The sequence below is a fragment of the Sorghum bicolor genome, chromosome 3, assembly GCF_000003195.3.
Source record: "Sorghum bicolor cultivar BTx623 chromosome 3, Sorghum_bicolor_NCBIv3, whole genome shotgun sequence".
NCBI classification, from domain to species: Eukaryota; Viridiplantae; Streptophyta; class Magnoliopsida; order Poales; family Poaceae; genus Sorghum; species Sorghum bicolor.
In genome coordinates, this window is record NC_012872.2 from 61,360,269 (window position 1) to 61,387,333 (window position 27,065).

The following is a 27,065-nucleotide window of genomic DNA, read 5'->3' on the forward strand; positions in this document are numbered from 1 at the left end:
TAGTTGATTTTGTGAGTAGCCCGGTCAGCAGGTATGTGAAGACAGTCCATGTATGCAATCTACATTACAAATGGTACAAAAAATCATGAAGGCCCAACATTAGGAAATCGCGGCTGCAGTATGTGCAAACTTATGTAATCAAACATATATAGATAGCTAATGCAACATATAAGGTAGTACCATTGAAACAGATCAGCAAAGTCATTGCAATGGAAATACGGATGGGTACAACATAGAAGGGATAATGAACATACCGCAAAAACCACAAGGCAAGAGCCAAGGTAAGGACATTCGGTAGCACCTTCATCTTGTTTTGAAAAGGATTGGTACTTTCGGACTTCATTCATCAAATTATCAAGAATGTGCCCAGTCCAATCAAATGATCTAATTAGAGAGACATCCTTTAAGTTGTGCAAGTGTCGTGGGGTGATGGCATTGTCTGTGCCTGGGCAGAGTACAGACCCCAAGGCAAGCAACATGAATGCCCTCAGAAAAGTGGTCTTGTCATTAGCTGTTTTCAACACATCAATGCATTAGGACAATTTTCCTCGCACTCCAACCATAAAAGGCTCACAAATCTTTAGGAATGCTTCATATTCATCCGCATTGCAAGTAAGCTTAACAGGCTCATCTCCACTTGGCACACCAAGAATGTTGCAAATAAGCTGCTTGTCAAATACGATAACTTTATCTTTGCGCCTAAACTCTCTCAAATCAGGGTCAATGTGCTTCATGATCCATGCAACAAGATTCACAAGCACGGAAAAGTCAGACATGCCAAGTAAAGCACCTAAACCAGCCTCATTTATCCAACCTATTTGTTCCTGATTGAACTTGCAGTCACGGATCCTGTGCAACGAAAATCTGGTTTTGAAGGCATCGCCACTGCTTTTGGTTTTGGAAACATTAATTGCTGTGTAAAAAAAGATAGAGAAAACAACATATTAAAATTAAATCCAAAAATTGGGGTATATAGTTTGTAACACTTTAAAAAATACACACAAGGTGATACATGTATCAAACACACAGGTGGACAACATACATGCTCTGTACAAATCACATTGTAAATTGTAAAAAATGAAACATGCCAATATATAGATGCCATGTTGTTGATTGTTGCAAAATATATATGTACAAAAAGGTATGAAACACTGGTAATGTCATGGTGAAACAAAGAAATAATGGTTAATGAAACATGTTCAAAAGTTGATTATTGTGACAGATCCAGAAATTATATAGAGCATGGGCGACTGATCACAAATCCAAACATTACACAATAATCATACCTTGCTGCTTGTTGACATTCTTCATTGGAGATTTTTTCACCGAGAGGTTGGCTCGTGGATTGCTCGAAGATGCTTGACCTGCCTTCTTAGCGGTGTTGCCCTTGTCTCTGCCCACTACAACAGTCGTTCGAGCCCTGCTCACTGCAACAGCCGCTCGGGCCCTAGTGTTGGAAATCTTCCTCACTGCCTGACGTTGGCGACCACGACCCCGCCCAGCATCCCGCCCAGCATCTGCCTCATCATCGCTGCTGCTAGGCGAATCAACTCTGCCGGGTGAAGCATTTAGGCCTGATCTGGTATGCATCGCTAAAAAAACAAACAACAGTTACCGATGAGAAGCCGATGACAAGGAGAAATACATAACAGGTATGGATTATAAGCAGTGGCGGAGGTAGGATTAGGATGAAGAGGGGGTCAATTTCATCATAATCATGAACAACAACTAATTCAAGCGCTATGTAATGTCAGCACAATTTAACTACATGAAAAATATCTCATAACTAATACAAAAGTCAATCAAATATGTGAAGGTCTCAACAAAAACAAAAACAAAAATCTATAATAATTCGGGTAATAATTTGTACATGACATGCATACCTAGGAGTGAATATAGCTAACTCAGGAAGAAGTGCAACAATATGAGACATGCATACATGCAGTCAAGCGTGAGTAGAGTAGTAGCTCTAATTTCTCCCCAATTTCTCCCGCAGCAAGGGGAGCCATGGCACACTTTCGCCTAAATCTAGCTTCAGCAAGTGATTAGAAGGAGCACTGAGTGTTACCTGCGCTGCTAGGGTTGGGGGAGACGAGTAACCGTCGCAATCCTTGTGAAGAGCGGGCCGCGCGAATGCGATTCCTCACGGGGGCGAGGATGCGATGGTCGACGCTGAGAGGATCGGAGTGGACCACGCAACGGGCTTCGTACCTTCACGGCAAAGGGCAGCACGCAGACGCCATGGTGGGGGCGTACGGCGCGGCACGCTGGAAGGTTGGAGGCGCGGTGGAGACGAGCGCCGCGGTGAACACGGCCGGCGCGGTGGAGACGAGCGTCGCGGTGTAGATCGGCACGGTGGGCGGATGGCGCGGTGGCGTCGCGCCGAGGTGGAGGCTGGCCGCGCGCTCGAGGCTGGCCGCGCACTCGAGGCCAGCCGCGCGCCCACGGTCGGCGACGCGCTGGAGACGGGAGGCGCGGTGGAGGCGCCGCGCGCGATGCGGTGGATGCGCTCGCGACTGCGGTTGTCGGAATGGGGCGTGTCGGATGAGTGGGAGTGGGGAAACCGTCCAGGAATGAAGACGCGAATGAAGTGGGCCGCCCACGCTCCGAAACCGGTCCGAAACGGCCTGAAAGCCCACATACGGCGCGTCCGGACGGTTGCGGGAGCGCCGGACGCCCGCTCCACATCATTACCGAAAGAGAAATTGTATTCCTGGATTTGGCATGCCTGGTTAGACATCTGAGTGAAAAGCATAATAAAACAATTCCGACCGGGAATAAAAAAAGAAATGTATTATTTTTTTTGTTTGAATTTGATCTCCCAGTTAATAGACTTGTAAATAAACAAATCAAAGCTGCAAGCAGGTGAGTTGTATTTTTAAATCTGTTTTATATTTATCTAATGAAGAAATACATGTGATGGTGATCGGTGTATATATTAGTCCCCGGCCTGTACCATGCCTTGGGAATTGGGAAGAGAGTACTAGTAGATGTTAACAGAGCGTCGATGAAACAGGCTAACAACCCTAACAACCCTAACAACCCAGCAGATTCGTCCATAAAAGTTGTTGCAGCCATGAACATAAAAGGACGATTAACGTCACGTACTGATCGATGCCAATTGCCACCCACCCTATGGTCTCCATGGCTTCGGGATTATGGGGATAATTCCCCTTTCATCCCAAAAAAAATTAAGTTTTTGGATACATTTTGTATAATTGAACTAAATATCCTATAAAAATTTTGACAAAAAAGTGGCTATTCTTCATTTAGATTTTGGATGGAATTAAAAATATCGGAAAAAAATTGGTATTTTGGATGGAAATAAAAGCACCCATGAAAAAAATTAACATTTTGCATTTAATCATTCCAAAGTACTTAACATTTTGTATTTTGTATTCTATGGAGAATTAAAAAAACGTGACCAAGAGGATGACGGCCCCACCTGTTTTTTATTAAGGAGACATTGTCATCCTAACTCGTGCATGGTTATATGGTACAACAATTAACTGTAATATAATATTGAATAGCCATATACATCGATCCATACAAAAGCTAGGATATCAATATATTCTCTTTTCTAAAAAAAAATAGTCACACTGACAACTAACGAAGACATACTCTATAGTATATTAGGTTTCCAGATCACAAACACAAGGATATCCGTCAGAAAACAACTCTTCTCCAGTTTTTTTTTCGAAAACAACTCTTCTCCAGATTTTTTTTAATAAAAAATCTCCAGTATAACATCGAACCATGAGTCTATGACATTGCAAGCGATACGTCCGGGTCTTTTTTGCGATACCTTGCGTCCAGTATCAACCCAGCGTTCAGATCCTGATTCAATAGTTTTCCTCTTCAATAGTTTTATACGTTAGCTTTCTAGACTATTTGACACTATAACACTTTCCTCTGCATTTAACAATTATCTAACTATGAATTAACTAGGTTCAAAAGATTTATCTTGTAAATTACAGATAAACAGTGTAAATAGTTATTTTTGCCCTGATACTCAGGCCCAAAAAAAAAGAATAGTAGCGGTTCTTAGGTGCCTGTCTAGAAAATGATATCTGCGTATGGTAGAGTTTTGTACAGGTACTTTATTTAGGGGCATGACGAATTGCTGACGATCCGAGCTCGGATCATTATGCCCCCAAGTTGACAGTACCACGGGTTCACCAGTCAGCATCAGCACTATGTTAAATATGTACTACCCTTGGTTTTGAGAAACCAGAGCAGAGACACTTCAATAATGGAGCTGGCAGGTGCACGGCCGCATGCAACACGAGGCCCTGCCGGCGGCCTCGCGATCGGCCTCCTCTACTCATCGCTGCTCCTCAACGCCATCTTCCTCGCGCACCACTTCTTGCTCTCGCCGTCCCGGCCGCTGCTCCGTGACGACGACGGCGGTGGCAGCAGCTGCGGGCTCACCTGGTCTCTGCAGGCGGCCAGGGAGGCCGAGGCGGTGGCCGCCGTGGAGTGCTCGGGCCACGGGCAGGTGTTCCTCGATGGCGTCGCCGGCGAGGACGGGAGGCCCGGGTGCGAGTGCAACAGCTGCTTCGCGGGGCCGGACTGCTCCCTTCGCACGCCCAACTGCACCGCCGACGCCGACAGGTATATTTTCGCGTGCTCCTGCTTCTGCTAGCTTGTGCTTGTCTTGCTTGTTTCAGCTGGCCGAGCACTCGAGCAGTCTCGTGTCCATGATGGCAAGTAGAGGCGCATAATTTCTTGCCTGTTCTGAGTATTATGTGAGCTTGAAACAAGTTAGGTGTTGTTTGGTTCCACCACGGCAACCTTATACCTAGCGTCAACGCAAAAGGGGGGAATTAACGATTACCTTCTTTGATTGGTCGAGTAGTGATAACGGGAAAGCAGTTTTTTCTCTCTCCTTTTTGCCTTTTTTGATACCCTTCTGACTATAATAATCAGATTATATAATCAAATTTTGATCAATTAATTATATGATGAATTATGATAATTAAAATTCTCAATTACCATAATCCCGTAATCCAGGAACGAGCGGATTATAGACTATGGGTGCTGAAAGTCGAACTTCACCCTAACTGATTGTCCAACTTACCAAAATACTCTCTTCGTATAGGATGTAGAAGTCGTTTAGCACAGTGACACGGTCTCTAAAACACAACTTTGATATCTTATTTTTAAAAAATATAAGAAAAAATGATATATGTATAGAACAGTTTTAATAAATACTTACATGGAAAAGTAATATTGTATTAGAATTAAAGAGGAGAGAGAGAGAAAAAATAATTTAAAACTATGTCTACCCGAGATGAAGATAGAGATATCTATGATAGATAGATGTTAAGAGAGAAGATAGAGGAACCGGAAAAAAAATAACCTGAAGAATTCATTCATAGAAATATGGTTTTTATGTGCAGTCTTAGATTATTTAGTAAGGTCTTGTTTAGTTCTGAAATTTTTTTTTTGGTTTTGGGTACCGTAGCATTTTTGTTTTTATTTGGCAATTATTGTTCAACCATAGACTAATTGGATTCAAAAGATTCATCTTGCGATTTACAAGTAAACTGTGTAATTAAGCCTTTTTAGATCCAAAAAGTTTTTGGATTTTGACACTATAGCATTTTCGTTTTTATTTGACAAACATTGTCCAATTATGAAGTAACTAGGCTTAAAAGATTCGTCTCGCGATTTACAGACAAACTGTGCAATTAGTTTTTGTTTTTTCATCTATATTTAATGCTCCATGCATGTGTTGCAAGATTCGATGTGACGGAGAATCTTGAAATTTTTTTGGTTTTGGGGTGAACTAAACAAGGCCTTAATTTTGATTTTTATTATATTTAATACTTTGTACATGTGCCGCAAGATTTGATGTGACCAGAAATCTTGAAAAGTTTTTTTAGGTGAACTAACAAGGCCTAATTATAAAAACTATCCTACAATTTTATAGTTACATGACATTATGACAAGGGGCTATTGCTGGATGCGAGGATGATCGGCTACGGCCTACGGGTGCCTATCGAGCGTGATCAGCTCACGGATGGTTTGAATCTGTTCCGATAGCATCGTTTGTATCATCCGTCAAAAAAAACAAAAACTAACACACTGCTATACCATTCTGACCAGGTTCACATCAAAATAATAAACCAACCAAACAACATGTTTAACTATTACTCCAGTCTTGCTACTATTTCTAATTACTAGACTACTATTGAGTAGTACTACTATTAAGACGAAAATGCCTCTAGCAGTCTAACTCTGTAGCTCAGTTGGTTAAATAGTTTGAATAGCACTTTTTAGTCCTGAGTTTGTGAGTTTTTTTCCCATTAAGGGTCTGCACATTCGGCAGCAACAATGTTCAGAATACTAGCTGAGAGATGAGTCATGATAGGATCATCATCCACAGAACACACACACCCTAGTGGAGCTAATTCATGATGCGCCACTTTGTAACATGAGCAAGGAACTGCCTTGATAGCAAACTCAACTCAACACAATTCAGGTACACTAGCTCCTTGGTTTCGCTTATCAGACCTCCGTCCTATGGCCAGGGAAAGGTCCCAGCGCTGTGACTCTACTGCTTGCTGGACTTGCAAGGCATCAGTTTCCAGGTGGACTCTGGTTATACCCAAATCAATCGCTGCCAACCCTTGTAAACATGCCACTACTTCAGCTTGGAACGGATTAAGAACATGAGACAGTCGACCCGTGTTTAGTTTATGAAGGGAAAATTTTCGCGATACTGTAGCACTTTCGTTTGTTTGTGGTAATTATTGTCCAACTATGGACTAACTAGCTCAAAAGATTCGTTTCGTAAATTTCGACCAAACCGTGCAATTAGTTTTTATTTTTATCTATATTTAATACTTCATGCATGCGTCTAAAGATTCGATGTGACGGTGAATCTTAAAAAATAGATTTTTGGGTGGAAGTAAACAAAGCCTTAGGCTGTGATCATATCACCATCTTCATCTCGAATTATAAAGCCCCAGCCGCCCTCTCCAGTCTCTTTTCGGCTGATAGAGGCCTAAACGGCGACACCCGGATTTGGCTGAGTTTTGAAAACGTGTTGTTGGTCAAAATCGGTGTGTATCTATCAGAAGGTGAAAGAACGAGGCGAGGAATAAAAAGGTTAAAAGGGTACCTAATGCAAATTTACAAGAGCAAGTTGCAAAAAAAAAAACAATTGGTAAATCGATGAGTTTTTCAAGTGATTTATCTATTGCTTTTTTTTGAACTATTAGAGATGCTCTTAGGTTGATTTTCTCAAGTACAGAAAGATTGAGAATTGAGATATTGTTTTAATCTTAAAAGAAATTAAGATTATGAGTGGGTTTTGGAAAGTCTTAAAATGCTCTTTACAATTGGGTGACATGTCATGTCCAAAGCAGAAAAGAAATCTTTGCATGTCACAATTGTCGGCCACCAATTACTATCCTTTTTTGCGCCGATTAAAAAAAACTGTTAGTTCCTCCTTCCTGCTTCCTCCCGCCGGTGAATAGATGCAAATAATTTCTAGTAATTAGCTAGGTACTCTGTCCGTTCAAGATGCGATTATAGATCCGCGTGAGTCGAACGAGTTTAGAGTTTGGCTATAAAATCATAGCTGAATGTACTGTTTATTGATTATTAGAGAAAAATACTACAGAATAGTTAGCAAATTCGGCAAATAAGCTCAAACAAATAAGCGCTTAACCAAATTTATGAGTAGTGTTAAGATTTATCGACCAGTTCAGCATCCTAATATATACATTTTATATATAATTTGGTTAAATATAATGATACTTATTTTATATTAAAATGCTAATAATATAATTTTGATCAAAGTTTAAATAATTTGATTTCTCCAATCGAGAATGCATTTTTCTTTAAAAAAGACGAGTATTTATTGGTACCAGCAGATCTAAGGCCTTATTTAGTTTCTTCAAAACCTAAAAAGTTTTTCAAAATTCTCGTCACATCGAATGTTGCGGTACATGCATGAAGCATTAAATATAAACGAAAATAAAAACTAATTGCACAGTTCGTTTGTAAATCGCGAGACGAATCTTTTAAACCTAGTTAATTCATGATTACGATACTAAAAAAAATCACCCACCCAACTGGCAGTGGAGCGAGGAGCGCTCACAGTCCCGGGCCCAGGGCGTGCCGTTTGTTTGGTCTTTGGTGCTAATTAACCATGTGGTGACTGACGGTCGTGTTGGTTGTGGCAGCGGGAACCCGTTGTTCTTGGAGCCGTACTGGCGGCGTCACGCGGCGGCCAGCGCCGTGGTGTTCTCCGGGTGGCACCGCATGAGCTACACCACCACCGGCCGCTTCCAGTCCGTGGAGCTGGAGCGCCAGATCCGGCGCCTGCACAGGGCCGTAGGCAACGCCGTCGCAGACGACAAGCACCTGGTCTTCGCCAGCGGCTCCCTGCAGCTCATCAACGCGCTGGTGCACGCGCTGTCCCCGGACGCCACGGCCGCCTCGCCGCCGTCCAGAGTGGTCGCGGCCGCGCCGTATTACCCGGTCGGTCAGCCAGCCTTTTCCAATCATCCATGATGCCCACCCACACACTGCCCGTTATCATTTCTTGTGCTGAATCCATATATAATACCGTGCAGTCGTACAGATCGCAAACCTCCATGTTCGACGGCCGCGAGTACAGGTGGGCCGGAACCACGGCCTTGTGGACCAACGCGTCACGGACCAACTCCACCGACGGCTTCATCGAGTTCGTCACGTCGCCAAACAACCCGGACGCCATGCTCCGCAAGCCCGTCCTCTGCAGCTCGGCGGCGGCCATCGTCGACCACGCCTACTACTGGCCGCACTTCACCCACATCCCTGCGGCCGCCGACGAGGACATCATGATGTTCACCATCTCCAAGCCTTCCGGCCATGCTGGCAGCAGATTCGGGTATGTGCAGTTCTTGTGCGTGGGCATGCAGAGCTAGTGACACTAACACACAACACACACACCCCTCTCATCATCCTGCGCGTTGCGTTGCGTTGCGTTGCGTTGCGTTGCATTGCATTGCACACTGCAGATGGGCGCTGATCAGGGATGACAAGGTGGCCGAGCGGGCGTTAGACTACCTGTCGAACAGCAACATGGGTGCGTCCCGGGACACCCAGCTGCGGATGCTGGGGATCGTCAGGTTCATGCTGGCCAACCTGCACGGCGAGGACGACATCTTCGGCTTCGGGCACGGCGTGATGCGCAGCAGGTGGCTCAGGCTGAGCGCCGTCGTGTCGCGGTCCCGCCGCATCTCGCTGCAGAAGATCATGCCCGAGTACTGCACCTACTTCAACAGGGTCAGACAGCCATCCCCAGGTGAGGTTACATTTGGAGATTGGAATGGAATCCGATCGAAATTATCACTTGCATGCAGACGACTGCACTAACTGCCGGTGATTGAACAAAACAGCCTACGCGTGGGTGAAGTGCGAGAGGGAGGAAGACGGAGACTGCTACGAGGCGCTGCTGAAGGCGAATATCATCTCGCGCACCGGCGTCCAATATGAGGCGAGCAGCAGGTACACGAGGATCAGCCTCCTCAAGTCGGACGACGACTTCGACGTGCTCATGGAGAGGCTTCAAGAACTTGTCGATGCCGAGAAGCACGACGACGCTTCCAACGGTTCCAGCTCAATGTGATCACGGTAATTAATCCATGGAAGCTTAATAATGGGTCCGCCGATGCGGAAAGTACCAAATCTAAACTCTGGGGTTCGATCGAGCCCATTGTTTCTCGTGATAAGCTAGCTGGTGTGTGTATATAGCAGCTATGAGGACAAGTTTGTGAAGCGGCGTGGTAAGATACAGTTAATGCACTGCCAAAATGCGAATGATCAGCTAGGCGCTGATTGTTCTACAAATGTACTGGAACAGTCAACTAGAAGTTGACTGTGTTCCCATAGTAATTAACTACCTATATTGGGATTGGCGCAAATTGTGCGGTCAGTATATTCGTTCGATTTATACAACTTCGTATTTCCATCCTTCTTGTCTGTAATAATATGAATCATATGTTGTACTCTGACGTCAATGGTTTCATTATTAGCTTTGTTATTGTCAACGGATCGAAAGGCGGAAATAGATAGTATTCAAGTGTTCAACCACAAGCGATCAGCACAGTATTTTTCACCAACTCAGCTCGGAATCTGTACGGTCCGGATCAACCAACAGTCCAAAACCTGAGCGACCTGCTGGATATGGTCAGTGAAGTGCGTTCCATCAACGGGCCTGATTGGTTGGCTTCCAAAATTTGTTAATCCATAAATTTGGGTATTGATTGGTTTGTTATCAAAACTTACCAACCTCTTATATTTAGCTTGCCAAATTCATCATAAATTTTTTATCTAATTTTGGCTTGTCAAATCCTTAGCATGATAAATTTTAGCCCCAATCAGTCTCAGCATGCAAGTACAGGCCACAAGAAAGTGGGTAGTCTTTGGGCTGTTTTGGTATGACCATGTCGACCCGATTTTTTCTTGCCAAGTTCCGGTTTCTGTTGTAGGTCCTTAAATAGCAGTACTGGGCTCACGTAATCAATAGCAGTACTGGGCTCATATAAGGAATCAATAGGAATACTGGGCCGTATCACGGGTAACATAATAATGTGTGTACTAGCGCAAGTAGCCCAACAGAGATGCATGACCATATTTGTTTGCGATGCTGCATATCCTTGACCAAACACACTCCCTCATCCAAGTTAAATCAACTTTTAAAGTCATTCAAACTCAAACTAATTTTGAATTCAATCAAATTTATAAAAAGTGTATTAATATTTACATACCGAATTAATATTACTAGATACATAATATAATATATTTTATAATATACTTATTAGGTGTCGTAAGTATTGTTAATCTTTCCAATAAAGTTAGTTTAATTTAAGATAATTTGACTTATAGTGATTATGGAAATTAATTTATTTTGAGACCGACCCTAGGCTACCTCAAAAAGAAAAAAAAAGATATGGTTTTAGGCTACCTGAACAAAGAAAAAAACTATGGACTTAAGGCAGTGCCAAATTTTATTCCAAAAAAGATTATGTTTGGTTCATGGCTAAGTCAAATTCAGGCTGAAAGAGACTATACATTGACAGTGCTCATATCAAACCACGGACATGAGTCGTGAGGTCTACGTGTCAGAAAAATCTAGTTCTATATTTAACTGTAAGAAATACTGTGGTTCAAACGGCCGATTTGCAAGAGCACACAGATTTTCTCATGTATTTTGATTTGGAATTGGTAATGTAAGGAGGTGTTTGGGACTGCTTCACAAACTCTCCACCACAAACTTCTTCCACAAAAAACTAGAGTTGTAGAGTACATCTTTAGGTGCTCTCATAACTCCACTTTTTTTTCTCGAACTGAGTGCGTCTTAGGTGCTCTCACAACTCCACCCTTTTTTCTCGAACTGAATGCGTGGAGCTGAAACCGTTTAACTAAAAAACGTGGAGTGGAGCTAAAAAAAACATGGAGCAAAGCAGTTCTAAACATCCCATAAATAAGCAACATGCTGCAGGAAACGGCCATTGCTCATCTGGCCAAGCCGAAACGGAGCGCAGGAAACGGGTGCCCGAGAAAACTGCTTCCACATGCTGCACTGCTTCGGATCATATTCATAGTTACTTTGGGTTAAGATCCCAGACTCGCAGTACCGTAAAATTGTAGGAGTAAAATCAAATATCACTATGTGCCAAGTGGCAAATGCCAAACAACTCCGAAATGACAACTCAAGTCTCAATGTCAGCATTAGCTTATGCACTGTTCATCCGAATCGCACACCTGCCTGAATGAGCCTGTTGCCCCCACACAACTCGCGGGAACACCCCAAACTGCCACCGCGTAAATCTCTCAAAAGTACTGCTGCGTACGAGACCAAAAATTAACGCCACCTCCAGGCTCTCCCACCGGTACGGACTCCAATATGGTACGTCGCCGATCCACTTTTCCATGCTCCCGACCTGCTGCCAACGCGAGAGCCCTTGCTGTCCACTGTCCTCAGCAGCTTGCCTGTCCTCAGCGTCGTCCTTTGCGTGTCCTCGCCGCGCACGCCAGCCTGCGACCTCGTGCAAGCCGCATTGCCGCACGCGCGCGCCCTCGACACGGCACGGCGCACACATGACCGGCATCCGCATCGGCATCCCTGCGCCGCGCGGGGCTCGTGTCTGTGATCCGCCCGTACCACGGCGCCACCTGTTCTCGCGCGACGTCGCACGAGGGCGCTGGTGGCCTTTCCTGGAGCCTGGAGGCCGCGCGCGGCGGCGTCGTACACGCAGACACACCACCGGCCGTGCTGTGCCGTGCGTCACGGACGGGTTGATAATCTAACCAACCTCGCGGGCCGAGCCGCGCGCCCCTCGTCCGGTCCAGCAACGCCGGGGCAGGCAGCTCGTGCGTCGTGCCCACCGAGGCAGGCAGACAGGGCACCCGATGCGTGCGGGTGCGGCGTGCAGGACGACACCCACCGCGAGGACGCGAGATTCCCCAATCAATTGTTTCCGTCAACCTAAGCGCGCGCGCGCGCGTGCCTCCATGGCATCATCCGGTCTGGCCCGGTGTCCAGTCCAGACGGCCGGCGACGGCGAGCTCCGCCGCACGTGTGGTTCCGGCCGGACGCGTTGCCAGCGCCAGCTCTATCGGCGCCTGTCCCCTCGGGCACCTGTGAGGCCACGTTATGTCGTTATCTTAAGCTGAATCGAACCTTTATTTACAAAAAATCAACGAATATTATTTTTAGTCATAACTACAAACGCGGTGCTTATACTCCCGTACAAGAGTACTATATTAAAAAAAATCAGATCCTCATGATTGTTAATTAGGGCACGGACACATACATGTATAATGAATGTGTTAGCAGTTGCGTTGTCGTATCATATTGTGCATAGTCACAACTCACAGCTAACGAATCAAAGAAAACTCTGGAGCACAATGCATGGATCAGAGACGACGGGCTTCGTTTTGAATCGAAACCTTGTGCTGGCTACCTAGAGGCCAGCTGTGAATTAAGGAGTTGTTGCTGGATTTGACCAGACGATCAAATTAAGGTTCGCGGACGGGAGGCGCATGTGCGGCTGGTTTAATTTAGCGCAGGAACTGATGAACTACACTACCTGCCAATCAGAGAGCTATGGCGAAGCTGCGGATCAGCTTCCTGCTGTTGCATCATGCACACCATCCAAAAACACTGTTAGTATTAGCGCGGGCCAATTAATTGATACTCGTTGCACTTGGTTTCTCGCAGAGAAGGGTGCTGATGTACGTACTCCTGAAGCTACCTACCTGCATGTCGAGCAAAGAAAATGTACGTAGTACGTACAGTACAGTATATCTGCATCACAGTGATGGCGGCCGTTTGAATTGCACGTCGTAAACAGTCGACATGAAGTCATGAACAGGGACCGGCTCACGCGAGAGTCCCGACACGTACGTGCTCGGTATTTGCGTGCACAAAAGTCTAAACGCATCGATGCGTACCGTGTCAAGTTGTCGACACGTCTCTTTCGGCCTGCACGTGGCTCGGACAATTGGATGGGGATCGGGGGTTCGGGACGGATGGCTACACGCATCGCAGCGTCACGTAACGTACCCTTGCGCACGCGGCGCGTTTAGTGACCAGACAGACATTTCTTCCCACGGTGGCTCGATGCCTACGTGCGCGCACAGTACTGTACCGACCGGTGGGCCTCCAGATCCACGACGACATTGTCTCTCCCGTGGCCCGTGGGCTGGTCTCCCACTTCTTATATGAGTACTAGCTAGGGCGCTCGCCTTATTTTAGCTCGTCTAGTTAATGAGTCAGCTGCCTTTAACTGACGTTTGAGCCTAACGAGTCAAAGCCGTTATATATTTTTTTTGTATAACTTTGTTTTTTATTTTATTTTTTGCGAGGAGTATAACTTTATTTTTCATTTTATAATTAGTTGGTGGTTGGAATTGGACCCTCTAAACATGGTATTTATGGCTCTTCCTTCTATTTAAATGCATGTATGGATAATAATGGATCCTGGATTCATTATGTATAGTATGGAGTATGGACCGCGTACGTATGATGTACTACTATAGTATATTGTTGTACTTGTATATATGTCAACACATATTAACTTATTGAGTAAAAACATAAGCGGCTCTGTGAAGTGTGAACTTGTCAAGTGGTATCACTTAGGGTAGTCTCAATAGTCTCAGCGAGGATTTCATGTCCTATTTTCTAACTCACTCATATTTTATAAACAACACAAAAGAGTTTTAACCATAAAAGTTTCATCATCTCTCTTCATTAGTATAGTGACATGTCAGCGTACTTAATGCCCATAAAATTTCATGGAACACCCATTGAGATTGGCTTTTAGATCCACAAACTTTCAATCATATTTATAGGTTCCTAAACTTGTTTCATTTAAGGTTTATGGTTAGTTAGTTTTGTATCATTAATATTCTCAATTTTAAATAAATGCGTATATACTATGTGTTTTTTTATACCTGGCTCACGAGCCCAATGAGTGAGCCAGAGCTTGTAAACGAGTCTACCCGAATTAGCTTTCTGGCTTGTTAAGAACTGACATTTGTTTTGCTGGTCTGAATCATATCCAAAGGGGTGAGGATGTATCAATTTTCTTTGGCTCTCACCCGCCTGATGGATGTGTTCGACCGGTCTATTTTTGGGATTTTCTTGGTTAATGTAGAATATCACTGCTCAACCCTACCTAGTGCACTAGTCGAGTCAAGTGACCCATGATTAGATCTACTGGGGCCTTCAACTCAAATAGATGTTACAATGCAATGCAACGTTACCCATTCCAAATGTGAGTATATATCACCCCCCCTACGCGCGCGCACACACTTGATGTTACACTAAAAAAATGTAACTGTTGTGGAATTTTTTTGTACCTAACATAAAACTTGTCGTTAAATATGTAATATGTACTCGTTCTGACCTTTCAATAAATAGATTTATAGAGTTATCTTAAGTCAAAATTTTAAACTTTAATTAAACTTCTAGAAAAAAATCTATTAAGATTGATGGCATCAAATTAGTATCATTAGACCTATCATAGAATACATTTTTATAATATGCTCATTTTAATTCATAAATGTTGTTACATTTTTCTATAAAGTTAGTTAAACTTTTTTTTGCGAGACTTAGTTACAGACGCAAACGCTCATATACACGAGCGCACACTCATGACTTACATAGATTGCATAAATTGTTTTATTTAGATATGGAGGGAGTAAAAGTTTCACACAAATATGGAAGTGATCCGTAGTTGGACAAAACAACCTAGCTAGATCACCACATAAAAACTGTCATAACTCTCTACTCTGAATTTTGTTTTTTAGACTCTACGGAAAAAACTTAGGCCCCGTTTAGTTCCTCACCTAAAATTTTCTTATCCATCCCATCGAATCTTGGGACACATGCATGGAACATTAAATGTAGATAAAAAAATAAACTAATTACACAGTTTAGTTGAAAATTGCGAGACGAAACTTTTAAGTCTAGTTACTTCATGATTAGCCTTAAGTGCTACAGTAACCCACATATGCTAATGACAGATTAATTTCCTGACGAGCTATGTAATTTGTTTTTTTATTAGTTTTTAAAAACCCCTCCCGACATCCTTCCGACACATCCGATGTGACATCCAAAAATTTTTTTATCTACAATCTAAACAGGACCTTATTTCATGGGATATCAATCCTAAATGAAGTTATCATTCAAGAACATGGGCCTTGTTTAGTTCCAAAATTTTTGGCAAAATGAGCACTGTAGCAATTTCGTTTGTATTTGACAAATATTGTTAAATCATGGACTAACTAGGCTCAAAAGATTCGTCTCGTCAATTCCGACTAAACTGTGCAATTAGTTTTTATTTTTATCTATATTTAATACTCCATGCGTACGTCTAAAGATTCATGTGACGGGGAATCTGAAAAATTTTGCAAAATTTTTGGGAACTAAACAAGGCCCCAATGGAAGTGTCCTTAGTAGGTTCCTGTCGTGTCAGCACATGGTATGGCGGGGTTCAAGCGCCTCTCCAATTCTCAGCTAATAACGAACCAATTCACGTGTGCATCCCTCCTCATCTGACGAGACTAGGAGAGCAGCAGCATGACGGGGCTGCAGCTGCAGACCTGTTGCGAGCCGACGCCGAAACTTCCACGTCTCAGAACAGGGGCAGTATTCCGTATGATGTACGCATGGCATATTGGCATCAAAGAGTACATGTATCAGACAGTGGAGGGAATCGATCTGCGGGCGCGTCACGCGACGAAAACAATATCCTAGTGCGCCCTTCAGCGCTTGTCCCGCGTGCAAGCTGACACCACACCACCGAGAGAAGCCATTCGGTCCTCAGAGGCCTCTGGTAAGAGGGCAAGAGGCCATGCCATTGCCATGCAAGGGCGATGGCAGATCGAGGTCAGTGCCAGTGCACAAGCACATACAGCTGGGCGCACGCAATTACCTGGGCTGCGGGCTGCCGCATGCGCTGGGCTTTCCCCTTCGTCTCGCGCTCTCGCCATGTGATCCGGCATTGCCGTCTGGGAATCGCACCGTCAGACTTCTCTATCGTTGTGAAGAAAGGGGCTGAAGCCTGCCGATGCCGGGCAAGAGAGAGTAATTTTATACTAGGCGCGACATGTGAGTTGTTCAGTCGTTGGTATCATCAGATTGGTAGGGGGCAATAGTAGTTTTGTTTTGTTTATCTCGTGTCGTCAGTAGCCCTCAGTCCTATAGACTCGTCGCTCCACTCCAGGGGCACTGCTCAGCTCTTCGTAACGACAAGCAGCAGACCAAGTGCAGATGATGCAGGTGCAGTCACCTGCTTGTCAGGCCACCGTGCTGATGCTGCTGCTGTAGCGTGGTGTAATTGGAGTGTGATGTGCCACGGGATGGCCAAACTCTGGGCGTACAGGTGGAACCAATGATCAGCACAAGGAAGAACTGAATGAAGACTAGTGCCGGTGTGGAACTGCGGATTGTATGATTGTAGTATCTCTCCACAGTCAGGAGGAGGAACACAGATTCCAGAACACGAGTTGTGAGTTGTGACCCTGATCGCCACATACTAGTGCCGCCGCTCGCTTTCAGGCACCAGGACATCAGGTGGCATACAATGATCCAAACCCATCGGCCAATGCATCTTGGCCTGATTGATTGCAACGGGACGGGACGGGAGGAGGGGAGTCTGCGTCCATCTATCAGACCACCACCAGTAACGCAAAGTTCGTCTGTCATCTGTCATGCATGCACACGCATCATATCGGCCCGTGCATCATCATATGTGCACACACAGCTCTCAAATAATCAAACGAGTCCCCCACGGTTCCTCGGCGAACAGGCAAACAAGACAAACGACCCCATTTGCATCTCCATCATGCCCAACTGCAATCTCGTACGTCCGGGAGAGGGACCGGTAACCACACCCACGCACGGGCAACTAGTACAGGGGGTGTTGACGCACTTGATGCCGCCGTTGCCACCCGATCGCTAGGGGCCTCCATCCAGGCCCAACTGGCCAAAGCATCATCACGGAGTAGCGTTAACACTGGCAGCACAGTGGCGTTCGTACTCCGTCGTCGTCGTCGTCGTCGTCCATTCCGTCCGCGTCCGGTCACCTCACTGCCCATCCATCTGATCCGATGCCGAGTCCGTCCAACGGACACGGCTGGCCACACGTCGCTCCCGGCAGTACGTGCGTGCGTACGTACAAGAGCAGGGGCCGGCCGGCGGTCGGTCGCGGTGTGAGCAGTGATCTGACTGACCGTCCCCAGTGGGGCGATGTACTCCTCCTGCTCCTTATATGTATGGCTGGCGCGCGCACGCCGGCCGGGGGGCGGCACGCACGCGACGGGGACGGCTGTACCGGGATGCCGCGGCAACGGCGCTTTCCGTTGGGGCCGCGTGCGCCCTCGACGGCGACGTCGATGGCAGCGTCCCACCTGTACACGACCGCGACCTGCCAAAGGCCAAACCGAGCGAGATGCATGGACCGAGGCGAGAGGCTCCGGTCCTGCATGCGTCAACCGTTCTGTCCAGTGCATGCCTGTCTTATGTAGCAGCTGCCTAGAAATCCGTGTGAGATTAGCTAGCGTGGCCCCTGGGCCCTGGCCCTGGCCCTGGACCTCGTGTGATTTGATTTTGATCCACCCCGGTTGCTCTCCTAATCTGCTCGTCACCGTATTGCCAGTTGCTGGGCAAGCTAATTCGGTGAAATGACTTGGCCGCCACCAAAAGCTGGAGTCCATGAATGTTCTCGGATCCTTTTTCCTTGCCTCACGAGAAGACGAGGTACCACTGCTACTACTAGCATACTAGGAGTACTTTAGTGGGATTACATAGTACATAGTAGGACCTAATTATGGCATTATGATAGTGAAAAGTTGGAATTGCACAAAGAGGGAAAAGTCTAAAGAGATTGGCCGAAATGTGGGCTCTTTGTCCTGTCCTGTTGCGTGCGTGTACTCTACTGTAATCAATTGCGCCCCATTCTTAGCCCATGATTGTTTGTCTCTTGTGACTGGATTTTCAAAAGCGCCACTCTCCACTCGCAGAAAGGGAGAAAGGCCAGTGACAGTATGATATGCACGATAGAATTGAAAAATGATTACCAAAAGATGTATGCTACCGTTAACAGAGAAGAGGCAACAGTTTAACAATTGTTTTTTTTTGTTTGATAAGGTAGTCTAACAATTGTTAAGTAGGGCTGCGCCTACACCAGTTGTTAATCATGCCAACCTTCGATCATTTTTTCCCGCTTTTGAAGTACATGCATGTATGGAATTGGAATAATGAGCAGTAGTACTAAACAACAATATCTGTATGATCCCTTCATTGGCCTTTTCCATCATAGAGTGCGTGCTGCAAGAAGAAGATGACGCGTACGTACTAATACTCCAACTATTCGGCGGAGCAACCGTTAGGCGAGCGCTGATGCATCGAACTAGTAATAATTAATTAAAAGATCATCTTGACGGCGCCGAGCTCTCCACTAATATATACATGCGTGTGACTAAACTACAGTTTGCCTTTGGTTCTCCTCGTTTAATAATGACTCTGAATGTTTCGGTTGAGATCAGAGAGAAACGGAAACACGTGACTAGAATGTTCAGTATGAAGCATAGCTAGTTCCTACTATTACTAGAACAAATTCACATTGATATGTTTGGGGCAAAAGTTTGTTTACGCTATCGTATTACGCGCATCGACCCATAACAGTAGAATGGTAATCGGCAGCGGGGGGGGAATAGCCCAGCAGACGCTACGGCAGAAACTGGCGCACAGGAGGCCTCGGCGCAGAAGAACCCAACGGCTTCCCGTTTGGCTGCATGTACAGGGGCTGGTCGTTAAGGACAGCTGTTGGAGGGAACGGGCCACTTGGCGCGCACGGGCGGGGCATTTAAAACCCCGTTGGCTTCTGGCGTTGGCACTCCCCCAAATCTCCGTTGCCGGGGAAGGCGGAGCCCGCTGGTGGTCGATCGCCAGCGGGCCTCTGGCCTGGACCGCCGCTTGCGCCCACGTGAGCACCACCCCGCCCCCACCCCTGAAAGCGCCAGCCATCGGCCGAAAACGCGCGCCACCGGCGGCTCGCTATCAGGGCCGGCGGGCGGCAAAAGGCAGAGCCGGCCGCCGGGGCACGTAACGTAGCGCGCGACGTTTACGTTTGGTTCCGGTCGATTCTTCTGTGTGACGGGACGGGGACGGGGACGGGGACGGGGCTTGCCGAGCTGGCTGCCTGCCGAGCGCCGAGCCATGCCCAGCCCAGCCAGCGCGGCGGCGGCCGGGCGGGGACGCGACACGATGGGTTTGGAAGCCAGCCAACGAGCCAACCAACCGCATGACAGAGGAATCGGCTCCAATTGGATGCATGTGGCCGCTGGTGCGCGTGGTGGGGCGCCGGCTGGCCGTGGCCCGTGGCCCGGGGGCGGATCGCGCTGACCGCACGGTTGGGTTCGATGGCAACGTCGCACCGTTCCGTCGTCTCGTTCGGTGGATGTCGCTATTCTCGGCTCTTTCCTTATGCATGCATGTAGGAGAGCTGATTGATTGGGTTGGGGGGCAGCAGCGGCTTTCATGATCGTTTGCGAATTGCCCTGATTCCAGCTCTTTGCTTCCTTAGCTTCCAATTGGAGAAAGTACCAAGGGGACAGATCTTTTGGGATATGGATTAATATTTGGTGTCTTTTTCCACTTTTCTTTTGGGTTTTTTTTTGTTCTGATGTTTGAAATAATCTTCTTGCTTTTGTGCACTTCTACACCTCACACGTACGTGATTACGTGAGCAGTAGAAATTGCACAGTAACGCTTAGGCCTTGTTTAGTTCCCAAAATTTTTTGTTTCTGTATATTATAGCACTTTTGTTTTTATTTGACAAACATTGTTCACTAATATAGTTACTAGATTTAAAAGACTCGTCTCGTGATTTACAGGCAAACTGTACAATTAGTTTTTAGTTTTATCTATATTTAATGATCCGCATGTGCCGTAAGATTCGATGTGACGAGAAGTCTTGAAAAGTTTTTGATTTTGGGGTGAACTAATCAGGCGTTAGCCACAAGAAGAACATGGGGTCTTCGAAAGGAAGATGAGGAAACACATGCATGATTTGAGGCTGCACATTGACCTTCTCATCCTGCCAAAAGCAACAGGCAGAGGATGGGGCTTCCATGAGTAAATATAAAATATCCGTACGGTAAACAAATCAGGATTCGGAGCAAATCTTCACCAAACATAAGCACCGAGACCGAAAGTCTTAAAATTTGGCAGCCGTACCGAAAATAAAACTGGGCGTTGGTGATGTGGAACTCAACTGAAGCTTAGGAGAGGTGATTGGTTGTAGGTGTTAAAATTTAACAGGTATTGTACATATTTCGTTTTATTTGACAATTAATGTTTAATCATAGACTAATTAGGTTTAAAAGATTTGTCTCATAAATTACTATCTAGTTGTGTTTTTAGTTCTGTAAATAGTTTATATTTAGTACTCTATGTATATGTCAAACATTCCATTTGATAGGTAAAAAAACAGAGTAACCAACCTTATGCCGCGGTGCGATTCACAGCATTGCTGAAATAAAAAGAAACCTATCATTTGGTTGGTTTTTCCTCGCCACTGGAGTAAAAAGGTCGATGTCACCGGTTGCAAGCAATAATCTTAGGATGCATATCCACGCCTCCTGTCACTTCAAGATCCAATTTTGTCAAAAGAAAGCGTGTGCATGCATTTTGGATCCCATAGCATGCAGTAGTGATGGATCAGACTGAGAGGTGGTGCAAATCTGTCAAGCCACAACTTGTGGCCTTTGATAAAGTAGACCTTCTATGTTGACCAAAATAATAAAATTGGCAAAGCATGTGGATGGTGGTTTAGTTGGGGACTAGTTTATTTTGTACGCTTGCTTAGTCAGTAAACATTTCTTCTTCCTTTTTTTAAAAAAAAAAGATAATATGCTCGTTCAAAAGTTGATCCGTTTTAAAAATTGGCTCCGGAATCAGGAAGAAAAACGGATCGGTTACAAGGTACTAGGCTTTTGGAAGTGATCATTTGGTTGGTACAGGCCTTATCATTTGAGCTGAATCCAGCCACCTTGCATATATATAGCTCGTTCTGCCCCGATCTCAGCCTTGAGCCTTCACACGTAGCAGTAGTATACATATGTCTCACGTCGTTCACTTCCAGGTCCAGCTGTTCAGCTGTTCCTTTGATTGTTGTTTGGGAGCTCATTGCACATACATTATGCTGGCTCTGGTTTCAATCATCCCTGAACCAGCTAGCACGTAACAGAGAGATATATGCAGGTCAATTCGATGTGATCTATTAATTGCCTTGCATCACAGCTTAGGCCTTGTTTAGTTCGCGAAAATTTTTAAATTTTGTTTACTGTAGCATTTTTGTTTATATTTAACAACTATTGCCCAATCATAAACCAATAGACTCAAAATATTCGTCCTATAAATTATAGATAAATTATATAATTATTTATTTTTTATCTATATTTAATACATTATATATGTACGTAAAAATTAATGTAATAAGAAATCTTGAAAAATTTTAGGAACTAAACAAGGCCAGGATATATGTAAGGTGTGATACCTTTGAGTCTTTGACCGCATGATGGGCGGCTAGCGAGCCAGCCTATACACATGTCTGAACGGTAAACTTCACCACCGCTAGCTGGTGCAACGGAGCAACCAATATAATTGCAGCAGCAAGACGGCGACACATCGTTGGCGCACACGTCTGTTGCTGCTGGCACGAGTGACTCGATCAGTCGATCACTTATGTAGTTATGTGCCACCACCAACGCCGCTTTGCATTGGGCCCCGCAGTGTGCGTGCATCGAAAGACCGACGAAACGAAAGCGACTCCATCGTACGTGCGGCAAAGTGCTGCTACAGGCAACCACCGCCCGGTACGTTGTCCGTGAAAAAAGGCGGTATACAACGCGTTCGATCGAGGGCTCGGCCGGTCGGACGGGCGACTGTGCCGGCCGGGGACGGCGGTCAGGCGGTGGTGTTGGCGTCTCAGCGTCTGCACGCCACGGCCGGTGCCGATGCCATCGCGCGCGGGCCCCATGTGCCGATCGAGATGATCTCGGCCCGATCCGCCGAGCGCGCCGCGGGTTACGGCCGGCCGCGACGCGCGTCCGCCGCGGCCGGGGCAGGCAGGCATGCATGCATGCATGCGCGCCTAGCGATGGGCCGTGCGGGTGGGTGGCCGGCTAGCTACTGCCCGTGTGCGGTGTGCCATCACCATCGAGAGATCAGTGTGTGTGTACATGACATGAACATGCGGCGGTACGCGGCACAGTGCACCTGGCTGGCCGTAGCAGACGTGCGCTACACCTCCCCCCTCGCGTCCTAGGCTAGGCTCGATCGTAGCCAGCGCTGCAATGCATCTGCATCTGCATGTGCATGCGGCTGGTACGATGCTATAGTAGCAGGAGGAGCGTCGGAAACAGTCCAAGACTGTGGGGGCGTTTCTCGGTCAAGCAGCCACTGATGGCAAAGAGATTGCGATTGCAATTGCAATCGCGCCCGCGCGCCTAGGGCTCAGCTACGCTATGATTGCTGGTGCTTGTGCTTTTCGGGAGATCGATCTGCAATGATTTGCAAGTCCATTGGTATGCATGGGGAAAAATAGGCGAGACAAAACGGGAGTGGTAGACGAAGTGCTAGCTAGCTCTGTGCCCAGATATCGAGCGGCATCTTGCTCCACCGTGCGGCACACTGCAGAGTTCTTGGTCATTGTCGCCTTGAGGTGAATTTTTTTTTATATTATAGTATTTTTATTTTTATTTAGAAATTATTGTCCAACTATAAACTAATTAGACTTTGAAATATTCAAACTAAATTTTTTTAAGATTCCACGTCATATCGAATCTTACGGCATATGCATGAAATATTAAATATAGATAAAAAATAACTAATTGCTCAGCGTGTTTATAATTTGCGAGACGAATCTTTTAAACCTAGTTAGTACATAGTTGGACAATAATTACCAAATAAAAATAAAAATATTATTTTCACCTCCTAACCACGGAACGGAAGAGAAGACCCAGCCACGATTAAAGTGACCCCCCCCCCCCTAGCTGAAGCGACACGTGTCTTGTTTTTCTGGTTTCTGTTGATGGAAGATCGGCGTCCGAGAGAGAGAGAGAGAGAGAGAGAGAGAGAGAGAGAGAGAGAGAGAGAGACGGCCCGGCACTCTGCTCTGCGAGCCTTGTCCGTTTGTGCGACCACTCCTGCATCATTAGATCGGTCGAACAAGCACCCAGCATGCCAGCCAGATGAATTTGGGACGATGAGGGAGCTTTTGGCAGGTGATGGGTGCAAGTGCAAGGCAGAGGCGGAGGCAGAGGTACCCATTCAACATCGGCTACAGCCCTACAGGGTACTCGTTCCTCACCGCATTCATGGGCAGAGCCCGCATTCATGAAACAGCACGGTGTGGTAAATGAAACGCATGCCGCATAGTAGTAGCCGGCACGAACAACCCGTCACCTTTCGGGACACACACAGAGAGAGAGAGAGAGGTGCTCTAGTGTTGTGGTGGCATCGGCATCGGAGGCTTCTTCGGTTCAGCATTCGGCAATGCAAGCTGCGATTTTGTCCGGCAGGATTTCACGTACCCATGCTACGAGCCTACTACTGCTAGATCGGTCACTCGCTCAGCTGCACCAAAGTCACTGTTATCATAACCCTCGTCCCTGGATGACCTTACATGCCCTCCTCTGGCAGCAGAAAGGTGGAGCCGTGGAGGCATTCGGCCTCGGCCACGCCCCAAGCACACTTGCACCACCCTACTACTAGGGTCCTCCACTGGGCCCATGTCTGGCTGCCTTGTTGGTTTGGCAAAACAATATTGTTGACTGATTTGTTGTGAGAGAAAAATATTGTTGGATGATTGACAGATTCAGCTGATAAAATAAAAGACAACACTATCTGCAAATGAGTCTCGAGGAGAGAGGATACCCAAATTTGGGTTATGGCTCTCCTGACACCGAAAATAGTTTTTGTGTACGAGTACTCTGTTGGAGGCTATAGGTATTGTGTTGAAGACCTATTTTAGGTTTGGGTTCTCAAATGGATCTCCTATTGGAGACAGCCTACTGGCATTATGGATGATTTTAAAATAACTAGTAGTTTAGAAATAATTTTATTGGCTATTAAAAGCAGAGATCAAATAACTAGCGACTCCTAAATAGCTAATTTAGCATGATTTCTTAGAAACAATTCTCTCTCAGCTCACATAACTCTCAACTTATGTGTTTTTTATTCTTTTTAAGTCTCATGTACCTAGTTATTTGCAAGTTGACATTAAGGACACCCTGATAGTGATGGCATGACACATCTGCAGCAGATTTGAAGAGAGAGAAAATAACAACAACGAACTACATGTATGCCAACTGCGGCCTGGCCAAAAATATCCTGCGCGCGCAAAGCAAAGCTTAATATAATGCTCATGTAAACTTGATCCCCGGATTTGAGTAGCAAGCACTGCTAGAATCAGGCCGAGGAAGGTGGCGCGGTTTTTCGGCAGAATTCAAAGAAAGAAAAGGGTGGCGGTCTTTTCCGCACATTTCTCCCCAAAGATTGCCTGAAGCAGGGGCGGATGTACGGCCCGTGCTGCCCGGGCTGTAGCACGGGGCGAAGCTCAATAGCAGTGGAGAATTGTTTCATAAAAAACACATAAAAAGGCTATGAGGCCCATTAGCCCCCCACGATAGAGATTCAGTCCATTAGCCTCTGTTATTTAGCACCCCCTATGCTTTGTTTTTGGATCCGCCACTGGCCTGAAGTGCCATGGCCAATCCAATACTCGATATGGTTTTCTTGGAACTCCAAGTTGGATGAATTTACTAAATGTTAATTTTTAAAAAATCTAAATGTTAATAGCTCTGTTCTAAATTATAACATGTTTTTGTTTTTCTAAATATATTATTTTTAATATGTATGTTTAGAAAAATCAAAATATCTTATAATTTAGAATGGAGAGAATATTGTAGTAGTTTTTTTTTCAACTTGACGGATCAGTAACTTAAGATGCCCATCTTTGCACTTGATCTCCGAAATCTCTTTTACAAATTTTGTGTGTGCCCTTGATGAACTGTATAGTCAGCCTAAACAGGCTTGCCGCGCAAAATAAATTTTGTGGTCGGTAGTCAATTTTCTTCTGTCAACGTGGTGCTAGGATCCATGTTCCACGCGATGGAGTTTGGAGGAGTTGAGAAATAATAATGCCGGTATTATCTCCACTTAAACAGGACAAAAAAAGTGTGTGGCAAAAGTGTTGCAAATTCTTGTTGTTAGGGGTCAAAATCGAGTCAGAGATGTAAACACATACACAATGAAACATTCAGTATCCATGGCAAAACGTTTTGAAGGGCACAAAAAAAAATTATATGACATTGGTCATTTTGCCCTGCCTTTCGACTAGGTTTCGTAACTATTCAAGCGGGACAGAATATTCGATATACCGAGTCCAACAAAAACACCCTGAGTCTGACCAAGACACTTGTCGCCTACTCTGGTCTTTGCTTGGCGCAACAGCACCTCTGCGAGTCTATATGTGTGTGACTTTGGCAAGCTTCTTCATGGATCATATTCCGCTTCACCTAGCACATGCTTATCCCACGAAGTTGGGAGCTTGAGTTCGTCGTTTGGAGCTAGGATTCCTTTAACAATGTTTCTCAAGTGGAAATGGAAACGTTGTTAGTGAAAGTTCCAGTTTGATTTTGGTAATTGAGCGACAAATTTAGGTGGACCAATATGTTTCATGTGAGATGAACAGGTACTTAGTCCACATACACTAGATTGAGCAAGACATCATAGTCATGGTGGAGAGATGGCTTATGCATGATGAAAGTGCTTAACTAGTGTAGTTGAAGGTGCTCATTGAATATGAGACATGTCATTGTCTGATATGGCTAGGTCGAGAAGATCAAGGCAAGGCCTGGCTGCAAAGGACCATGTTGCAATTGTGAAGGACAAGTTAGAGACTCGAATGGAACGTCAAGGCGGTGAACCGTGAATAGAGAGGGCTTTGTGTAGATGGACCAAGGCAAAGTTGAAGAGCAATCAAAGCTATGATCGATGAACCAATAAGGTCATGTGAAGCAATGAAGTGGATCATATCATTCATAGAAGATCGAATCAAGTGTCATTTGTGTTGATGATCAAATCGCATGATGGTTTCGAGACAAATAGACATTATAGAACGGGAATGTATCTTGTGCAACCCAGCTTCGTGTGCAACCTATGCAACCACCAATTAAGACCACATGATCTAGATCTAACGTCTGAGGTTTTTTTCACTTAAACCCTCCCATCTTGATACACACGGGTTAGATTTAAATCCATAGGTGGAGGGGTTTAAGTGAAAAAAACATCAGACGTTGGATCTAGATCCTGTGGTCTTAATTGGTGGTTGCATAGGTTGCACACGAAGTTGGGTTGCATATGATACGTTGCCTTATAGAACACCTATATATCAATAATGTGTTAACGAATGGTCAAGAGAGAGCATAAAGATAAGTAAGTTTTTGGTAGTCGTATATAATCAACACAAACTTTTAATGTTTAC

At 45.5% G+C, this 27,065-nt stretch overlaps 1 protein-coding gene across 1 annotated transcript; it reads left to right on the top strand.

Annotated features, from left to right (window-relative positions):
* LOC110434039 (alliin lyase-like) lies at positions 4,206–10,013 on the top strand. The gene is made up of 5 exons (XM_021457608.1): positions 4,206–4,614; positions 8,199–8,496; positions 8,592–8,887; positions 9,018–9,304; positions 9,399–10,013. The coding sequence occupies exons 1-5, from the start codon at positions 4,253–4,255 to the stop codon at positions 9,626–9,628; spliced, it is 1,473 nt and encodes a 490-aa protein (XP_021313283.1). The 5' UTR covers positions 4,206–4,252; the 3' UTR covers positions 9,629–10,013.